This window comes from Vespa velutina, chromosome 13 (genome assembly GCF_912470025.1).
Source record: "Vespa velutina chromosome 13, iVesVel2.1, whole genome shotgun sequence".
Taxonomy (NCBI): Eukaryota; Metazoa; Arthropoda; class Insecta; order Hymenoptera; family Vespidae; genus Vespa; species Vespa velutina.
The window spans coordinates 2,930,692-2,953,191 of record NC_062200.1 but is presented as its reverse complement, the minus strand read 5'-3'; the positions used below and the strand labels follow the sequence as shown (position 1 = coordinate 2,953,191).

The following is a 22,500-nucleotide window of genomic DNA, read 5'->3' as shown; positions in this document are numbered from 1 at the left end:
ACTCCCATATCTACACATTCACACATTGTACATACGTACATGCACACGTAAGACTCGACGCGCGCATTTTTTTTTTCTTTCCCGATCACACGACAAACGCGTACGAATCGAACGATCATCTCGATCTCGCGGAGTATCGTTCGATTCGACGGAGACTGCCAATAACAACCAAAAAAAAAAAAAAAGGAGAAAATAAGATAATAGTGAATTAAACAAAAAAAAAAAATTATTATATAACGATCATTTCATCTACCTAATCCTAAAGAGGCACCGTCGGGGCACGTGCTCCGAGAAAATGGCGAGAAAAAAAAAAGCAAAATAAAGAAGGCGGGAGGAAAGGTGAGAGGAATGGGTGAATTGAGTTGTACGAGGGGAGGTGGAGAGTGTGGGGGAGAAGGGGTTATTTTTTTTGGTTTTTTTTTGTTTGTTTGTTTGTTTGTTTTTTTTTTTTTTTTTTTTTTTTTTTTTAGGGGGCGTAGGGATAATTTTTTTTTTTCTTCTTCTTCAGAGGACTTTTTTTCTGGCCAAAACATTTCTCTCGGGCACGCAAAAATAATAAATCATCAGCCTATTCTCCCGGTACCATTTAGACGAAATACGAAATTACAATAAACATGCAAAATGATTTATTTTTTTTTTCTTTTTTCTTTTCTTTTCTTTTCATTTCTTTTCTTTTTCCTTTCTATACTCGTTGTCAAGTTCGTTGAGTCGTTTCGACGATATTAATATTAATATTATTATTACTATTATTATTATTATTATTCTTGTTATATAACTTTTGTTTTCGTTTCGTATTTTTCAATCCCCGTTCTTTCTTTCTTTTCTTTTCTTTTTCTTCGTAACTACTTTCGGTCAGAGTGCTCTTCTCCGCCGAGTCGGATAGATTCGTCTTCTTGAAATTATATCATTTCACGAACTAGGAGGATACCTAACATGATCGAATTTAATCCCCATCGTTGTAATTCAAATAACGACGAATCATGTCCGTTCGAATTGAATTTTTTCTCGTAAATATTTTCACTTCTATGTTCGAATTTGCAATATTATTATTCTGTTTCTTTCATTATATATATATTCTATTTCTTTTTCCCTATTTGATTTTTACCCTGTCTCATAATTCCGGGTCGTTTTCTCGACGCATACGATTATTATCGTTTACGTATGACGTCCGCGTTACTTGTATTACCTGTGTTACATAGTTTTGTTTTCTTTCCTTCTTTCTTTCATTTTTTTTTCTTTTTTCTTTTTTTTTTTCCTTTCATTTATATACTTCATTTGTTGCATCTTCCTTTACCATTTGGTATCGAGCGTGCATTTCTCGAGAGACGTGGATGCCGCCGCTGTCGATGCGGTTGCTTTTCGTTCTGCACCTGGTGCAGCGCTACCGCTAAATGGATTACTTCGTTTGTTCATTTCTGAAAAGAGAATAGATATTACACATATATATATATATATATATATATATATATATATATATATATATATTTGTTATTTGTGGTTAACCCTCTATAACATCAATCGACCATCAATATCTTATCGATTTATCCATGCAAATTTAATCGTCGTTTCGAATATCCAAAGTTTTCAATATTTTTAAAATATTATTTATCAAATTATACAGTAATGTATAAACTGTTATCATAACTCTCACGTTATATAATTATCTTGTAGATCATAACAATAAAAAAAGAAAAAAAAAAATAATAATAATAATAAATAAATAAAAATACGATTAAAGCGTTACAGAGGATATTGAATTATTTTTCTAGATTATTTTTTAAATGAATTTCATAAGAATTAACAAATTCGGGCATATTGTTTTTGTTGCATACTCCTGATGATAAAGCTTTACGTACCCGAAATCAATAGCATTATTTTACGTCTTGCACCCCAAGCACTTATTCCGATCTCGCAGAGGTCCTTTTCCGTCAGTGATGGAAACGTAGCCATGTCCACTTCGTGCGACGTGAACAGGCCTGACGATAAAAGAAGACCGTTTGAAGATCGTTTAAGCCCAAAAGCATATTTTTTTGTTTTGTTTTATATATATATATATAATCTTTTTTTCCTTTTTATTTATTTCCATCGATACGATGCAAAGCATGCGTTTAAAGCGTGTGTTCATCTTCCAACGTAACATATACATGTACGTACATAGGAAAAAAATAAGAAAAAAAAAAAAAAAAAAAAAAAAAAGAAAAGAAAAGAAAATATTACTTACGATTATATTTCTCAAGGCCAACGCTTGTTAACATACTAGCAAGATCGGTATATCGTTGGGATGTTATCTTTTTTAAATGCGAGGTCGGTGTGTGATCCATGTAATTCGAAGTAGAACCGATTTGACCAATCCGATCTTTACTCGAGCCGATACCAAAGTCCATGTTTGTATTTAACACAGGTGTCATTGGTTCTTCCCATAAGTAGAATGGATCAGACGAAGACAACTCCTGCGTTTGAAGAAAGGAAGATGAAGAAAAGAAAAGAAAAGAAAAAAAAAAAAAAAGGAAGAAAAAAGAAAAAGTAAAATCAAATGAAAAATAAAATAAAATAAAATAAAATAAAATAAAATAAAATAAAATAAAAATTATCGTCCGATACACATCTTCGAAGTGATAAAAGCTAAAGAAAATGTTGGACTTTATACTGTTTCAATTGTGTAGAACATTAAAAACAATTTTGATATTATTCTCCGATACTGATTCTTCGAAATGATAGCTCTAGAAAAAAAAAAAAAGAAAAAAACAAAAAGAAACAAAAAAAGAAAAAAAATTACCTTGTTCAGTTCAGTCGATGATAACGGAGCAATAGTCTGACTCAGACCATAACCTGACCAAGTCGACGTTGGTACTCGATACTCCGAAGTGTTTGGTTTATTTTGTACAGCTAGAACGGCCATCATCTTCTTCTGCTCGTAATCGGAAGGCGTAAGATTCTGTTGGGCAGCCATCTCTAACGATTTCTTTTCACAGCCTGGTGCTCGACGATCGGACACCGAGAGATCTGATAGCATACTCGACAAGTCTAACGAAAATAAACAAAAAGTTTCATTCACTCAAGAAGAGATTATTATATTGTATATATGTATATGCATATATATACATATATATATATATATATATTTTTGTCTTCTTCTACTTCTTCTTTTCTTTATTTCAATTAAAAAAGACATTTAATATTTACCTAAATTAGGATTAGTCACTGTTGGATTCACCGGTGATAAATTTCTAGGGCTAATAGCTGGACTAGACAAAGAGCTTGAAACGCTGCTCAATGAGGAATAAGCTGTAAAGAAATTTTTACGATTTGTTTATTTATTTGTGCGAACGAAGAAAAAAAATGATAAATAAATAAAGAAAATAAAGAAAAATTTTTTGCTAACCACTGCCTTCCTTGCTATCCGACAAACTATTTGCCATTCCATGAATTCCATGCAAGCCTGTCGATAAAGTAGGATGAATTTGTCCAATATCATTCAGGATATGATTCGATATTCCGTGAGAATGGGCCATCATGTTGTTGTGCATCATGTGCTGCGTCGTTAACAGGTGATTTAAATGCCCGTAAGGATATGGATGATGAATTGGTAACGATGAAAACATGGACGGAATCGGTGGTAAACTCCAATGTGGCGAAAGTCCCATTGGATTAGGTGAATGTGACATTGGAGAAACACAGCATGGTAAATTCTGTGTGTTCACGGTCAACATGTTCGACAAACTCTCCGGTATACCACAATTGATAGCATTTGTACCTGTTAATCGACAGAGAGAGAGAGAAAGAGAGAGAGAGAGAGAGAGAGAGAGAGTGAAAAAAAAAGAATAAAATTAAAAAAAAGAAAAGAAATAAATTCCTCGATAATACGTTATATTATTAAATTATGATAAATGCTGACACCAAACTCCATGAAAGAATGTAATATTTATCGATATCTATATCTCTTACGCGCTTTGTAAAAGCATTAGGTACTTCAAAAATTGTGAAATATGTTTTCAACAATGTTGCAATAACGCCTTACCGTTACCATTCGTGGCGTTTCCTTGAAAAATATTGCCAGCATTTGGAATGTGATAAGTGGTTGGTATTTCAGCATTAACTCTTGGCTCCTCCAAGCCAAGAAGTTGTTTTCTGGCTTCGTAAATGTTGCTGGCATTTCTTTCGATTCCCTTGATAATCACGGAAAATGTACTTTGCTTTGGCTTGTGCCTCACGTTTATGAACACGTCGAGGGATTGCATCAATTGTGAAATTGTTTCTGTATCGATCGACGACATGTAATCCTTAGGGACATCGAACATGAGTACTAGCGGTAAAGATCCCTGAAAAGAATATAAAAATTAATGATCAAATTTTCTATCTTAAATTTCTGATTACAAATGAAATAAACATTATAATTTAATTTTTTTTATTACTCACGACCAATTGTTGCCGGGCCAAATAAACATTATGAATACCACCGATAATAGTAACATTGCTCTTTTTCAAACTAGGAATATTCGGATCGCTGGCATCGGGAAACATGATTTGTGTCGATGTTCTCTGCATTATCATCTTAAGATTGCTACTTGATTTACCAAGAACAATGCTGTGATGATGCGGCGATATCTCCATCGACATTTGTACTTGAATTTGACTCTAAATAATAATAATAATAATAATAATAATAATAATAATAATAATAATAATAATAATAACACCAACATCAGCACAAAATGACAACGACAACAATGACAATAATAATGATAATAATAATAATAAAAAGAAAAAAGGAAGGAAAAAAGAAAGAAAGGAAGGAAGGAAGGAAGGAAGAAAGGTAAGATTAGGAGAAAAAAATAAAACTAGGATAAAGACAAAGAAGGAGATAGAGATAGTGATCTTATGTCGAAATAATGATTACTCACAGCTAAGTTTTCGCACATATAGTGAATCAAGAGTACGGTCGCCTCCTTTACTTGCGAAACTTCCCACTCGCAACCCTTGACGAGAACCAACGTGGCGTGCAATTTCGGTCTGGTACGTAGCATCACTTGAACGTTGTATTTCTCTTGTATTTTTACTACGTAAGGCGAAGTCGCGTCCGGAGTACGTTGTGATGCTCCCATTATTGGCAATTCAAAAGAAAATATCAACGGCGTAAGATTCTGCAATAATACGAATACAAAACAATGTCACGACTATTTGTCCAATTTACCTCTCAAGGTTCTTTTAACCATCAAATCACTATTATCTCTTCTTAATCTCCTGCGATTACAAAAAAAGAAAGAGAGAGAGAGAGAGAGAGAGAGAGAGAGAGAGATAGAGAAAAAGAGAAAAAAAATTTATCCTTACGAAACACACCGAGTTCAAAAACGAAACGGGAGACTTAGTAAACGAGTTTTTACGATCGAACAATTTTGATATATAATATTTATCTTTTTAAAGCTAATCACGAGAGAGAGAGAGAGAAAGAGAGAGAGAGAGAGAATAATTTTTTATCTTTCACTTTACTTGTATATTTTTTTTTGTCGACAATTATCATTGAAATTTTGTTAAAAAAAAAAAAAAAAAAAAAAAAAAAAAAAAAAAAAAAAAAAAAAAAAAAAAAAAAAAAAAAAAAGAAAGAGAAAAGAAATAACGTTTACGTGATACACCGAATTACAGAGAATAGAAATATACTATTTGTACCGTTAGATTTCGATGAAAACAAATCTTTGTTTCTTATTTTTATAATTTTTTTATCTCTTTATTTCTTCGAAAGACTTAACTTACTTAATTGCAATGATAATTGATAACGATTTCCTTATTGACCGATTGAAAAAATGAACTCTTGCAATTTTTTGTTGTTCTTTTTTTTTTTTTCTTTTTTACGATTTATTTAGGCTTACCCTAACTCGTGCACGGGCACGCTCAATGCCATCGATTTCTCCAGCAATGGAAACTTGATTGCTCTTCTCTTGATGATTACTGCGGTTACTATCTGGGAAATGAATGTGGCATCCAGTTTCCTCCATCACTCGTTTAATCGTCAGTCCACCCTTTCCGATAATGTGTGAATGGTCGGTATAACTGACATCCATTTTCATGGTCACTATATTGTTTTGCTAAAAATAGAAGAAAATATTTTTGTTCTTATCATTTTATTTTCGTTTAGTCCCGTTCGTTCCTTCGTGGATGATTATTCTTCTTCTTCTTCTTCTTCTTCTTCTTCTTCTTCTCCCTTTATATTCTTATTTATCGTTTTCTTTAAAAGAAAGAAAGAAAGGAAGAAAGAAAGGAAGAAAGAAAGAAAGAGAAAAAAAGAGAAAGTAAGAAAAAGAAGAAAATAAAGAAATGAAATAAAGATATTGAAGAACTTAGAGTCACAGTCGATACCTCGTTAAAAATAAATGCGAATGAAAGGGATAAAATGGAGGACAGAACGTGGCAGCGATCGCCGACACCTTGAAGAAAGAGAGAGAAAGAGATAGAAAGAGAAAGAGAAAGAGAAAGAGAGAGAGAGAGAGAGAAATAGACACACGTTTGCTCTCTTCAAGCAAGTAACTAGGAAATGGTACACCTCTCTACACGGCACATTGACTTTTATGCACACACATACGCAAACGAACGGGCACGAGCGAGCGCACAGATGGAGAGAGAGAGAGAGAGAAAGAAACAGAAAGAGAGAGACGAGCAAACATAGATACCATACACACATGCATTTCGAAGTGAAGGAAAGCGAACCCCGTCGACTTTAACGTCGTAGATCGTCGTATTGAGTCACGCGATCACGCGACGATCCTGTCAATAATCGCATTTGAACTTGAATTATCTTCTTTTTTTATTTATTTCTCTCTCTCTCTCTCTCTCTCTCTCTCTCTCTCTTTCTCTTCCTTTCAAAGAGATCGTGTTAATTAATTAAAAAGAAGAAAAAGATGAAGAAGAGAGAAAAAGAAAATAAGAATGAAAGAAGAAGAAGAAGAAGAAGAAGAAGAAGAAGAAGAAGAAGAAGAAGAAGAAGAAGAAGGAAAATGAAAAGAGATAAAAGAAAAGATAAAAATACGAGGGTTAAATATTAAAAGCCAATTAAATTCGTATTAACATTCACGAGAGAACACGCACGACGAATGGAAGCCGTAGCGATTGTTTGTGTATTTATATAAAAATCGACATAACGTTGATATATTTATATCATCGGCATGTCAATGAAAAAAGTATTCCAGGTGAGTCATAACTTGATAGATATGCGTACGTGGAATAATGATCATGATTATATCTCCTGAATCGACCTTTACTATACACGTATAACGGAATATAATAATCGATATTCCTTTCGGAGCAATAACTATGTCAACGAATATTCGAGATTAATGACTTATCAAATACGAATGTGTGTATGTTCATGTGCATGTGTATGTGTATATGTATATGTGTGTGTGTGTATGTGTGAGCGCCCGCGTGTATTTGCGTGTGCTCGTATGGAGTACACTTGATTTAAAAAAAAAAAAAAAAAAAAAAAGAAAAAAAGAAAGAAAGAAAGAAAGAAAAAAAAAGTTAAAGAGATTTTTATTTCATCGATTCTCATTGATCGATTTTATATATCGTATTTTTGTTTAATATGTAGAAAGAAAACGCGAACCCCCCCCCCCCCATCCAAAAAAAAAAGAAAAGAAAAGAAAAGGACAAAAAAGAAATATACGTACATAACACGTATTCTTTCCTACATAAGGAATAATATATATTTTTTTTTTTTACGATAAGAAAAGATAATTAGAACAAATGACTGGCTTTTATATAATCTGTTGCAATCTAAGTTAATACAAAGGAGGAAAAAAAAGAAAATGAAAAAAAAAAATAAAGAAGAAGAAAAAATAGAATAACATATCCACGTAAAAACATTCTTTTCGTTTATTTTATATATATATATATATATATATATATATATATATATATATATATATATAAACGCATTGATATATGGTATAATAATATGTACGTATATGTAATAACGGAACGTTGTTTTTAAAATGCAAAAGGAAAATTTTAATCGTTTCGTCTGATCGTTAATTGTAAGATGACGATACGCTTTCTTGATTGAGAATTATATTATAGAACATCGATTATCATATATGCATATAGATAAGATATATTAATATGTCTTTCTTCCTTCTTCTGTCGAGTTTCCGATTCTTTTTTTTTTCTAGGCAATCCTTCTCTCCGTTAATTATGTACAAGACGTTAGATTTTAATTAATAAAAATCAAAAGGAATTGCGGAGGCGTGACGGTAAACGAGCGAGCGTAAAAAAAAAAATCTTGTAAAAAAAATCTTGTAAAAAAAATTTGAAGGTGAAAACAATTTATTTGGACTTTTATCTTTCGAACTATTTTTTCTTTGCACACGCGCACATACATACATACATACATACACACACACAGACACACACACACAGACACACACACACACACACACACATTCGGTAAAAGTTAAAGTAGTACTGATAAAGTGCATTTAAATGAAACTCATTAAGTGAAATTCATATAATTAAAAATAATAAAATGATGATTTGTCTGTGTTAAATGATTACTGACAAAAATGAAAGTCGCATTGCGTTAAACCAAAATGAGAGGGAACTTTTGTTAATTCAAAAGGAACTAATTCGGTGCATTGAATTCTATGCTGAGGTTCGATTAATTACGGATTAATTAAGGAATGAGAAAAACAAGTGAAATAAAAACATATTGCGTGTGAAAGATATAAAAATATAATGACAATGATAATAAAAATAATGATAACAAATTTATCTTATAAAAGATAAGAGAAATCCGTATAAATTTGATCGATCGAAAGAAACCGATGTTCAATGCTCAAGGTCGTTGTACTTATATACTCTCTCATTATTGGTAAAATGGTTAAAGCTCTAAAGTCTCTTGTAATTGATCATCAATCGATCGATTTATTAATCTTCCACGTGTTCGATTGTCGTATTAGATAAATCAATAAGAAATTTTTCTGTTGTTATTATAAATTATTCTTTCAATTTTCCTTTTTTTTCCTTTTATTCTTCTTCGTCCTTTTGTTTTTCCTTTTCAATACAACTGTTACTATAAATGAGACTCACCCTAGTGTCTAGAATCTCCATTATCTTTTCCTTAGCTGTTCGCACGTCATCTGGACGACCTGCGACCTTTATGTGTGGATCTGCAAGTGAAAAAAATTCGAAAATGTGAGATATATTATATAAGTAATTTACGCACATGGTATTTTTTTTGTTTTTTTTTGTTTTTCTAATACGACATAAATATATATACATATAAATGATACGTGATAATATGAGAGAGCGATCAAAAAAAAAAAAAGTAAAAAAGAAGAAAGAAAGAAAAACAAAAAAATACATGCTCAATAAATAATTCCAATATTTTTTCGATTCTGATTTAAATAAAATTAAATAATAGAAAAAGAAAATATATATACATATATACATCCATAAGAGTAATAAAAATGATAATTATAACTCAAAAAAGAATAATAAAAAATATATAATACAGTGATCACCGTATGACATTTTTCAAAAATATTCAAATTACAGATAAAATAATAATCGCCGGCGTTCAGATTGAAGACGAAAAAAACAAAGGAAAAAGAAAAAACGAGAAAAAAAAAGAAAAAAAGAAACGAAAAAGTAGCAAAGAGAATCTACTTTGGCATTGGTATTCTCTTCTCGGCACTTTATATGGGCGTTCGATCGCGAAACGCGTTCTAAAGCATGCTGACGTGTCATTGGCGAAGTACAATGACTACGAATCGCGTACACATACACAATCACTGATTTTCATCGCGGAATATACATATTCATTGATATTCGTGAGACATTCAATAGCATAACGTCCTCTTCCGCGATCCTTCTTTGAAATATTATCAGTAGAACTCCTACGGATCCTTCGATTGCTGCCTTCAGAAAACTTATTTTTATTCAGCGCGCGGAAGTTAGAATCTTTTTTCTTTCTTTCTTTTTTTTTTCCTTTATCTCTCTCTCTCTCTCTCTTTTTTTTTTCGTTCTTTTTTCTTTCCTTTTTATTTTTCTTTTAATTGAGGAAGTGTACGTCGGCTATAGCGAATTGAATCGATTAACTTATCAAATTCTTTTCTTATTAATTTCATTGATGGAAATAAATTTAAAAAATAATGAAATAGAAAAAAAAATCTAATGTGACGTGAGAAATGACATGAGAAATAAATAGCATAAAAATATGGACAATATTTAAATTGAAAATCTATATTAATCAATCGTATTAATTAAAACTATTATAGTTCGTATTTACAATTGTGCAGGATCAACGATGAAGAAAAAAAAAATGATGATTCTGATAATAAAAATATATATATATATATTGGTGTTGAACGTAATAAAAAATATATATGTAAGAATGATGTACGACTTTATATAAGAAAGTAATGTGTAGTTGAACTAAAAGAGAGGGAGAGAGAAAATATTAGATCATAATTAGAAAGAGAGAAAGAGAAAGAGAAACTCTGTTTTCTCTCTCTCTCTCTCTCTCTCTCTCTCTATTTCTCTCTCTCTCTCTCTCTCCAATGATCAATCAAAATGAACTGTGTATCCAAGTAGCAACTCTCCCTAACGCGGAAGATCTTCATAACAAAAGAAAAAAAGAAAAAAAAAGAAGGACAAAAAGGGAGAGAAAGAGAAAAAAAAGGAAAAAAGAAAAAAAGATAAGATCGATTTACAATCGACGACCGCCCGCGGAGACAATAAAACGTCGCACAGTGTTGTCCTCGCTCGTACGATGCGCTCTCTCTTCGATTATGATACCCACTTGCCATAATGCCCTTTTCGTCTCCATCGCGTGAGTTTCTATTTATACGTAACACCTTTGTTGATGTCTATCCATTAATAATTATTCCGTATAATAAAACAAATAGAATTACAACAACAACAACAATAATAATAATAATAATAATAATAATAATAATAATAATAATCAATAATGATCAATCAAAATATATGACTAATACGAAGATAATAATATTTATAAAAAAAAAAAAAAAAAAAAAAAAAAAAAGTTAAATATAAAACAATAATTATCAGAGATTACAAAATATGAATCATTTGAATTACACGATTGTTATATCAAAGTTAATATGTTTTGTATTAGTATAAATCAATTAAAAAAGTAAATATATCTAGATACACAGCACACACACACACACACACACACTTACACGTACACGTACAGGTACATGCACGTCTAACCACGGTGTACTATTTCGCTAACGTTGAGAACATGGTAAACGGAATTTTTCGAGAAGGTCGGTGCCTCGCGATCCTCTCTAAGAATAGTTGGGCGTATATACTGACACATCGTAAGAAGATAGAAACAAGAAAGAGGGAAGGAGATAGAATGAAAGAGAGAGAAAGAGAGAGAGAGAGAGAGAGAGAGACAGAGACAGAGACGTTGCTAAGAGCAAGGAAAGTCTGCAACGTTGAAATGCTGACCTAAAAATAACTTCTGACCGAATATGCAAACGACCTTCGGTTATCGTGATCACACTATAAAACAATCTTGATCGCAACTGGATCACATTTCTCACACCAATGACACAGAAAAATACAAAAACAAATTGTCTGACTTAATTCTCGATTATATCGAGAACGGTCAAAGGTCAAAGCCCTTTTACCCCTCACGTTCGGGAAGAATTTCACGTATGTGTCTGTATATGTATGGATATACATATGTATATGTATATATATATATATATGAATAGGTATATAAAAGATCGATGTGCCTTTCAACGAGTCGATAAAATAAAATTGCGTTATAGGTTTGATAGTGAACGAAATATTTTCCATGTATTATCAAGGGTCTTACCCTTTTTTTTTATCCTTTATATATATATATATATATATATATATATATATATGTATATGTATTTTTTTTATTTATTTGTTATTATTATTATTATTATTATTATTATTTTCTTTTTTAATTCTTTATACAAGCTGTTATAAAAGCATAGCAACAGCACGTGCTGGTAACGCTGTATTATTTATCACGAGAAGTGTTTTACGATGTGAATATGAGATACCGACTCGTAAATATGGATCTTGTCGATCTTTTCGAAAAAAGAAAAAGAAAAAGAAGACAAAAAAAAAAGGAAGAAAAAACACGTCAATAAAAAGGAGAAAAATAGAAACAGAATATTTGAAAGCAACGAAAGATAATATAATAGATACAATAACATGTTATATATTTCCTATAGATCCTTAAAACCGAGTAAATTAACTTATACACTAATTAGACCGACGTATTAATTATGATACCGATCGTCATCTCCTTTCTCCTTTTTTTCTAGAATAAAACTTTCCAGAATCAGATAAAATCAGATTCAAATAGATTTGAAATGTCGACGTCGCGTATCGTTCTATAATCAATTTTATCAAAAAAAATAAATTAAAGAAAAAAAAAGAGAGAAAATTAAAAAAAAAAAAAAAAAAAAAAAAAAAAAAAAGGAAAAACAATCAACTCAAACTCAAAATATTTACGTCGAATTATTGATCGTTAAGGTTTCATCGTATGAATGTGATAAAAGCAATTCTCCATCGTTTAAAGCGATGAATTTGTTCAATTATTTCATGATTTCCTTATCTCCATATCTTTAGGATTTTGTAACATACATTCGTTGTACATTAAAAAAAAAAAAAAAAAGAAAAGAAGAAAAGAAAAAACAAAACAAAAAACTAAACAAAGAATAGAAACAAAAAAAAAAGAAAAAACGAAAACAATTTTTTCACGTTTTTTTAATACGATCGTATTTATATATCATTGTATTTATATATCTACGTGCAAGAGAGAGAGAGAGAGAGAGAGAGAGAGAGAGAGAGAGAGAGAGAGAAAGAGAGAGAGAGGGAAATGAAAATAAACGATAAAATATCTCAGAATAACTCAAAAATATGAATATAAAAAGATTTCGAAATCTAATCTTTCGTAATGTCAACAATTTGACAGGAATATTAACAAATCGATTAGAATGATAAATTCTATACACACACACATACACACACACACATAGAGAGAGAGAGAGAGAGAGAGAGAGAGAGAGAGAGAGAGAGAGAGAGAGAGAGAGAGAGAGAGAGAGAGAGAGAGACATACACACACACATATACGCACTCACTCTTCCAAGGAGAAAACTTCGATCGAGCTATACGTAGTTCATTTCATAATTAATGCCGGTTCGATATCAAACACGATAATTGCAATGAAATTACCAACAGACACGTGTATGTGAGTTGGTTTTTTTCTTTCTTCTTTCTTTCACATAACACGATAATACGTATCCAACACGTGAATTAAGAAAATTAGTTGCAAAAAAAAAAAAAGAAAAAAAAAAAAAAAAAAAAAAAAAAAAAACTAAAGAAAAGAAGTAGAAAAAAAGGAAAAGAAAATAGAAAAGAAAAAAGAAAAAGAAAAAAAAAGAAAAAAAAAAAAAGAAGAAGAAAGCTCGGAAATGATCGGAAAGATTATATTTCTCAAGTATCTATAATTCATTTCCGTTCTCGTATCGACTTTGCACGTTTCCGATTTCGATTCGTATTATCGATCCTTTTCGAAAGTTTCCTTCTTATCTCCGATAAAGAATTTCTTCGAGTATTTATACTTCTTCGGCATTAACTTTCCCGTGGTTTTTATTCTTCCGTTTTTTTTTCCTCTTTTTTTATCTTCTTCTTTCCTTTATCAAATTTTCTTTCCATTTTTTATTATGATAATTTTTACGATTCGCAAATCACACGTTCACACACACATATATATATATATCGTTTATTTTCAGATTAAAAAAAAAAAAAAAAAAAAAAAAAAAAAAAAAAAAAAAAAAAAAAAGAAAGAAAGAAAGAAAAAAACACGACGCGAGACAATGTTCTTCCTTTCTTTTCTTCTTTTTTTTTTCTTGTTTGTAAAAAAAAAAAAAAAAAAAAAAAAAGACGAGAATCCGACAAAAGAAAAAAACCTTGAATTTTTGTTTTTTAAATGTTCTTCTAATCGTCATTACCGTGATCGACATAAAACAAATGTTGATGTAAAACATTTGCAGAAGAGAATATTCAAACAATCAAAAAACACTATTACTCCTTACACTTTTACACAATTTGACGAACGAAGAAGTTGATGTACGAGGGAGAGAAAAAGAAAGAGAGAGAAAAAGAGAGAGAGAGGGAGAGAGAGGGAGAGATGCTATAGATGCACTATTACGGATATACATGTGCTGCTCAGACTAACGGTTACTCCAAGATACACACAAAAGGAACGAACAGTCGTTCTATTTTACGACTTGAAATCAGCTCGCTCAGCTTACGTGACCCGGAGCATAGAAGACGCGTGCTTGTAAAGCGACCGAGAGCGGAATTTTACAAGGCTCTATTTACTAATTAACGTTGTAATTTAATCGTCACAATTATTGCTACGTCAACACTCACTCGAAACGCCGGGCGTTCGTGTCCCACTTTGCGAAACGTTTATGATAAATCTTCTCTCTCTCTCTCTCTCTCTCTTTTTCTCTCTGTGTGTCATTTTCATATACACACGCACACAGATTCATTTTTTTTTCTTTCGCTGTATTATTAGATAAAGATTAGAGAGGGAAAAAAAGGAAAAAAAAAAAAAAAAGGAAAACTGATTGATACATTGAATGAACTTTGATTACGCGAAACGGATTTGTCACATGCTATTGAAAAAGTAAAATGAAATTAAACGAAATGAAAAGAATCTTTGCCTGTTGTTCATCATCTTGACACCGATTACGTGAACTCTCATCTTTCATACCTCACGTCATTTTATATTACGATATAAACGTGATACGATTTGTATGCATATACGTGCGTTTGTATATATATATATATATATATATATATATATACATATATATATATATATATATATATATATATATATATATATACATATGTACACGTGGGATTGACATATAACATGGAATGAGTCAATAACGATTGGCTATGTGAAGAAGTAACGACGTAAGTTTTATTTACTGATTTCTCAAAAGAAATTTCATTGATATTTTAATAAGTCTTGTATATACGTATTCGCACATTTTCACATTATTCGATATATCAATTTTAACCAATAAAAATGTTAAAAGTTAAATAAATTAATGTTTAATTAACATGAAAAAAAGAATGTATATATATGCATCTCATTTAAATGTTATCGTTAAATATGAGGTTAACGATTTTGTTAATGCTAATTTCGCGTGACATTTTGTACAACACGTGTATATATATATATATATATATATATATATATATGTATATATTTTTTTCATTTTTAAATATTAAAATAATACCTATTAGTAGTATATTTTTATGGGTAGTTTAGAGAAACACGAGAGAGAGAAAGAAAGAGAAAGAGAAAGAGAAAGAGAGAGAGAGAGAGAGAGAGAGAGAGAGAGAGAAAGAGAAAGAAAAAGAGAGAAAGAAAGAGAGAGATGATGATATTTTGGTACTTTGCGGTGGCTCATGTCTCTCAGTGGAGGTCGGCCACGCTAGAGAGAGCCCACTCCTCCACATAAGTACGTATGTGTATGTGTGTGTATGTATATATAATCGGGTATACGTAAGAGAAAGGAGGAAGAAGGAGAAGGAGAAGGAGAAAGAGAGAGAGAGAGAGAGAGAGATGCAACAGCTGTTTAGGTCACGAGGAAGAAGGGATGAATCACCAAAAAGTTTCCACGAGAGTTAAGAGTACGATGAACACCGTACGTTTTGTTCCCCCCTGCAAAGAAACGAAAGGGGAAATATAAAGAACGATAGATAGGTAGAGATAGAAAGAGATAGGTAAATACCATATAATTTTATCGAATCGTCGACGGCGACAAAGAAGAAGAAAAAGAAGAAAAAGATAGACAAACATAGAGAGGTGGATTTACCACGGCGACAATGGAAAAAAGATTTCTAATTTACGACATTACGAATTATAATATTGTTATTGAGATTTATTACGAAATAATCTTTTTTCTTTCCTTTTTTCCTTCCCTTGTTTTTTTTTCCTCATTTTTTTTTTTTTTTTTTTTTTTTTTTTCTTTTTTAGATCAAACTCCATGTAAACGTATGAAATATCCCGTGACAAATTTCATTAATCACGTTATCTATTACGATAACGTTGAATTAAATAGAATTTCAAGTGATAGGGAATTAGATAAAATTCTTTTGGCCTAATCGCTTAATGAAATGTATAACATACGAATAGATACGATATAAAAAGAATTTATGTATATATATATATATATATATATGTATGTGTAACAATAATAATAATAATAATAATAATAATAATAATAATAATAATAATAATAATAATAATAGTGAGTTAAATAGAATGTATTTTCCTTAATCATCTAATGAAATGTATAATACGTTTAGTTCAGGAGAATGTGAATATAAAAAGAAATTCTAAATAAAATAATGATAGCAAATTAAATATAACTACTCTTTTTTTTTTTGTTCTGTAATCATCTAATGAACTGTATTGTATGATTTCATTGATAAATTTATTTACCATAATAACGTGAATTAAATAGAATTCTAATTGATAGAGTTAATTATATGAAATTCTTTCGAGCTTGCTTATTTATTTACTTACTTACTTACTTACGGATCACTTAACCAAAATATATTATATATATACGAATTACACACGTTATAAGAAATTATAAGTTAACTATAATGATGGTCAATTAAATGGAATACAATTTCTCTGATCACTTAATGAAATGCGTACTAATAAATACTATAGAAATTCTAAAGAATATAATGATTTGTTGAATTGAATAGAATGTGTTTCCCCCCCCCTCCTCCCCCCTCTCTCTCTTCCTTTTCTTTTCTCTTCTTTTCCATTTTCTTTTCTTTTTTTTTTTTTTTCCCCCTTGTAATCGCATAACGAAATCTATTGTACGAAGATAATTATATGGGAATGGAAAAAAGAGGAAAAAAAGAAGAAAAACAGAAAAAGAAAAAAGAATACAAAGTTGGCGAATTAAAATTTGAATTCTTGTTGTTTAATCACCTTCCTAATTGATATATAAGTGATAAACAACTCTAGAACGAATCACTGAAAGGAATAATTGCGACTCGGAAATCGGACGAGAGAGTATATTTGGACTGCTTGAATTTTCGCTACGATGCCTTTAAAATCTCGCCACGGCATGGCTGACACGCGCCGTTGCACGAACGGACTCGTTTCGTAATCACTTTCGATTAATAGGTGCGCTCTAATTAATCCCCGGTCTTCGAGAACGTGCGGTTACAAACGCAGCGCGTTAAAAGAGTCTATATGCTCTGCTCTGTGTATTATTACGTATCTGTCTATGCATAAACGAGTGTATATATATATATATATGTATGTATGCAACTATGTATGTATATATGTATGTACGTACATATGCGGAAGAAAAAAAAAAAAAAAGAAGAAGAAAAAGAAAAAAGATCTGGGGAAAAAAATTTATTCGACAGTTTTGTCCGTTCCGTACGATCGATCACGTTCATGCGCACATATTACGTGCGTAAAGAGAAATTTCGTTTCGTTTCCGATGATACGATTTTTATCTGTTTTTCACGCTCCTGCTACGTTCACATGACGTATGTTTTCTTCTTTTATTTCTTTTCTATCTCTCTCTCTCTCTCTCTCTCTCTCTTTCTTTTTCTTCCTTTTTTTTTCCATTTATTCACGATATATTTTTCCGACTAGTTACGACAATGATAAAAGCAAAAAAAAAAAAAAAGAAAAAATAAAAGAAAAGAGTAAACAAACAATATGTCTGTTTTGATAATGAAAATAAAACTTTGCGCAAACACTTGATTAAATTTTTTAACTACGGTCGCTGTTGGTTCGATCATTCTCTCTCTCTCTCTCTCTCTCTCTCTCTCTCTCTCTCTCTTTCTCTCTCTCTCTTTTTCTTTTCTCTCTCTCTTTTTTTTCTTTTCTTTTTTTTTTTTTGTTAATAATTCGAAATATTGAAATCAAATATTTCTAAATAAAAACTTGTCATATAAATCGACGAGAGCAATGTATTATCATTAAAGATTAATTACAGTACAATGATGACGTTACATAAAGTTCTTCAATAAAGATCGATACTACACGTAAGCAATTGAATGAACTGATATCGTATTTATCTCCCTCTAGGTCTAGGCGATAGGTAGACGAATCATCATCATGTTTGTACGATACCATAAACGGTGGTACTTTAAATAGATACATCGTAAGAAAATACGCGAGTGGATATGTCAGATGACGAGTAAGCAACTTGCTTGACGTAATCGCGTTTAATATATATATATATAATATATATATATATATATATATATATATATATATATATATATATGTGTATGCGTATATGTAGAATATATAAATATGCATAGTAAGATATCTATGTTGTTTGTATGTATACATATATATACTAACGTTTGCGTGGTCGATAAACGATAAACAACTTTCATAGAATATTAAAAATTGTTTTCTTCGATTTACGCGTAAACCAATAGCCATCGACCTATCCTTTTTTATTTGTCTCTCGTTTTCTTTTTCTTTTTTATTCCTTTTTAAGTAAACGAAAAATTATGTCCATTTTATTCACAAAAGAAAAAAAAATATTTTTTTATTTTAGATTTACCCTCTCTCTCTCTCTCTCTCATATACATACTTACACATATACATACATATGCAGATGTATAATATATATTTAATGTACATTATAGGTTTATGATTATTATTATTCTATGGGAAGACACAAAAACAAAGAGAGAGAGAGAGAGAGAGAGAGAGAGAGAAAAAAATTTATATAATCCATCCTACGTGATAAATAAAAAAATATCATTACTCAACGTTCGCTTAAATTTCCATTTCGATCGAGCATCATAAAAACAAACAGTATCAGAATCCATTTTACGATACTCATGAGTCGCAATATATTCGCGCTGCTCAAGCATAATTTTACTAATTTCCTTCCGGTTTGATTATATAAGGGCCATGTAAAACTAAGGCGAACGAGACCGTGTCCGTTTCTCTTGACGGTCGTTCGAATTTTTCCACATATATTCGATACAACTTTTCCGCTTTGCGATAACTATCAAAAGTAATCTGATCGAAAGTTTACATATTTTTAAAAGAAACGTATATATACATATATGTATGCACATATACATATATATATATATATATATACACACACACACATACACATACACAATTCAATTCACAAGTATATACACATACACACACACAGTTCAATTCGATTGAACGGACTTTACCTTTTTTCGATTTTGCACCGATCTTCAAACGCGACGGCCACATTACAAAGGTATTCGTTTCCTCCATAACCTGAAACAAAAAAAAAAAAAAAAAAAAAAAAAGAACAAAAATAAAATAAAATCGATCGTTTCGTCATAAAGATAAACGATGGACAGAATTATTAAAGAGTTATATGAATGAAACAAATAAATAAATAAATAAAATAAGAAAGAAGAATAAAGAAAAGAAAGAAAAAGGAAAAAAAAAAAAAAAAGAAAAAAGGAAAAGAAAAAGAAAAAGAAATTGCGGAATATAAAATTTCTTTTGAATTTCGATAACGTGCAAATAAAATATTGATATCAATCCGATATCAGATATGATACCGATCGATACGTAGTAAAGTAGAGAGAATGATCATGATGCAATAATGTAATATTTCTAGAATTATTACCACGGTCATTTTCGGGTTATACGGCCCTGATGTCCTCCGCTCTACGGCCTGTAGTATATTAAACTCACGAAGATGTGGGTGAGGAAAAGAAAGGATAAAACGTTCTCTTATGAGTCAGAAAGAAAAAGAGAAAGAAAGAAAAGAGAGAGAGAGAGAGAGAGAGAAAAAGAGAAAGAAGGAAAGTGAGAGAAGGAAATAAAATGGCTTATCCTCGAACACTAATAAGATCCTTTCTCGTCCTGTTGGATTAGATTGGGATTGGAGTAAGAGAGAAAGAGAGAGAGGGTGGGTGGGCGAAGAGGGTGGTGGTGGAGAGGGAGAGGGGGGGGGGGGGACAACGACACGTTGCGACCTCGTCGCAACTTTCACGATAACGATAACGAGACACCTCGGCAAAGAGGGCGACGTGCGACTAAAACGAACACCGCAGCAGCAGCAGCAACGCGCACCGGCTTTTACTTTCACCGCAGCGGTGGATCACCGCAGGACATCGCCAACTCTTAAAAACGTGCCTTGACGACTCGAAAAACTCGAATCTTTTCTGAGCTCCGTTAAAACTACGATTGATTTTTATATCGAACAGTGCAATTGAAATAATCACTTAATTAATATATATATATATATATATATATATATATATATATATATAATATATATATAATACAAACTTTTACTTAATCGATTAGAAAATGAATTTATTCTCTTAAATTCAACGAGAAGTTTGTTATACATATATGTGTGAAAAAAAGAACAAATCAATTCACGATAACACTATATTATACACTTTTTTTTTTTTTTCTTCTCCCATTGAGTTTCGTTCAATCAATGTTCACTCGTTTTAATAAACTTTATATACGTTAATTAAATATGGAAGAAACGATAACCAACCGATCGCTATAACCGGCGGTTTTCGAATCTACCTTTCACACAATGTTGCACGTATGCTTTCTCGGTTACGATTTTAACGCGACCGGCTCGCTGGCACGACTGACTGACTAACAGCAGATAATATAACGGCTTGGCAAACTCACCGTCTCCCACTCGAGCCGATTCAAGCTCCCCACCACCCACCCTCACCTTTCTTTTTCTCTCTCTCTCTCTCTCTCTCTCTCTCTCTATGTCTCTGTCTCTGTCTCTGTCTTCCACTTCACTTCATCGAAGCGCGCAATACGAAGCTTCTCTCTCTCTCTCTCTCTCTCTCTCTCTCTCTCGAACGATCCCAGAGAATAAGAGCCGTGACATCAAAGTTTAACCATTCTTCGACATCTTAAAGAGATTCCTAAACATGATTTACTATTTCAAATAATACGAGAAACTTGTCACATGATAAAACCAATCGTCTGTCTGTTTAACGTTTTAATACCAGGTGTAAAGGTCTATTGACCTTGAACAGGTGCGAATAAGGGTACCAGACGTCTAGCTACCTTTGATCTATTCCGGAAATCATCCTCGGAAATACAAATTTCGTCGTACTTTGTATTCTTCTATTGCAAATCATTCATAAGACTCTTAATCCGTTCACATATTCTCTCCTTATTACGATAATGCTTTATATTAATTAGATATTTCGTGTGTTGTTGTTATTGTTGTTATTGTTGTGTCGGCGTCGTTGATCGTGATCGTTTTTATATCTCTTTTTTGAAATTAAATTTACAAATTATACGAATCTTCTCGAGACATTCGACAAGACGGAATGTTGCAATTGCGTATTTTGTTTTTCTTTCTTTTTTTCCTGTTTTTTTCTTTTTCTTTTTTTTTGTTTTTTCGTTTTTGATCGCTATTATCGTTTAAGAGATTACGTCTTATTTAATTGATATTGGATAAGAAATTTTTGAATGGGAAAGGATTCATAATCTCGCTATTATATAGAATTTTAAATAGAATATTTGTCATGTGTGTATGTATGTGTGTGTGTGTGTGTGTGTGTGTGTATGTGTATGTTTTTTCAATATCTCAATCTTCGATATTAAATATTCGACGATATTAAATATTCATATCGTTCGAAAAAAGGAAAGAAAAAGACAAAGTTTCTTATAAATGATCGTCTAGTGAAGAAACGAACGATTTCTCGAAACGATGCGAACTTTAATATCGAACGTGATTAAAAGAGAGAAAGAGTGAGAGAGTGAGAGAGAGAGAGAGAGAGAGAGAGCGAGAGAGAAAGAAAGAAAAGAGATTATTAATCTCATCTCTTATTTTCCACGATTTCTCAAATAAATTCTAAATCAATTATAATTTGAAAAAACGTAACACATGCTATCAAAATTATTTATCTTTCACGATAAAACGTGGAAGAACTGAGTTCTTATTTGTCCATAGCATTAGGAAACCTACATTGGTTGATGGCGATGTTCAATGCGAAAGGCGTAAATAAATCAAAATGACGAAAGGAATGAAACGTATCAAAAAAGAGAAAAAAAAAAAAAAAAAAAAAAAAAAACGTGTGTTTTCACCGCGAGGAAAGTACTCGCGGATACGATTACATCAAGGTTATTAACGTCGACTTCCGCGTATCAAGCAATCGGGTTGTCGACCCCAACGCATAACAAGAATTTAAGGGAGTCAGTCGTTAAGACTTACAGGAGTCCCACGAGCCGGCCACCTCGTGACTAGAAAATTCCACTTTTATTTAGATTCCTAATCTGTTCGGCCCGGCTTTCCGCATTTTCTTGTCTTTTTTTTTCTCTCTTTCTTTTTTCTTTTTTTTTTTTTTCTTTTTTTTTTTCACTGAACGAGAATAAGCACGAGAGAGGATAGAAATTGTACAAAACAGAAAAAA

The 22,500-nt window shown here is 31.4% G+C and overlaps 1 protein-coding gene across 5 annotated transcripts in view; it reads right to left on the bottom strand.

The window, feature by feature from the left end:
* Positions 1 to 144: 144 nt before the first annotated feature.
* Positions 145 to 22,500, bottom strand: part of LOC124953883 (protein bicaudal C) — a 61,009-nt gene continuing 38,653 nt past the window's right edge. For 3 of the 5 annotated variants that reach the window (XM_047505887.1, XM_047505886.1, XM_047505884.1), the window contains 12 exons: positions 19,291 to 19,360; positions 9,076 to 9,155; positions 5,865 to 6,080; positions 4,902 to 5,141; positions 4,417 to 4,635; positions 4,019 to 4,319; positions 3,383 to 3,754; positions 3,184 to 3,285; positions 2,777 to 3,024; positions 2,222 to 2,450; positions 1,857 to 1,976; positions 145 to 1,415 (listed from right to left, as the gene is read on the bottom strand). In XM_047505887.1, coding sequence (XP_047361843.1) covers positions 1,291 to 1,415; positions 1,857 to 1,976; positions 2,222 to 2,450; positions 2,777 to 3,024; positions 3,184 to 3,285; positions 3,383 to 3,754; positions 4,019 to 4,319; positions 4,417 to 4,635; positions 4,902 to 5,141; positions 5,865 to 6,080; positions 9,076 to 9,155; positions 19,291 to 19,360 — 2,322 coding nt within the window. In that variant the 3' untranslated portion in view covers positions 145 to 1,290. Of the gene's footprint in view, positions 1,416 to 1,856; positions 1,977 to 2,221; positions 2,451 to 2,776; positions 3,025 to 3,183; positions 3,286 to 3,382; positions 3,755 to 4,018; positions 4,320 to 4,416; positions 4,636 to 4,901; positions 5,142 to 5,864; positions 6,081 to 9,075; positions 9,156 to 19,290; positions 19,361 to 19,721; positions 20,321 to 22,500 lie in introns of those variants that run through there. The other 2 variants (XM_047505889.1, XM_047505888.1) reach the window with 2 other exon arrangements.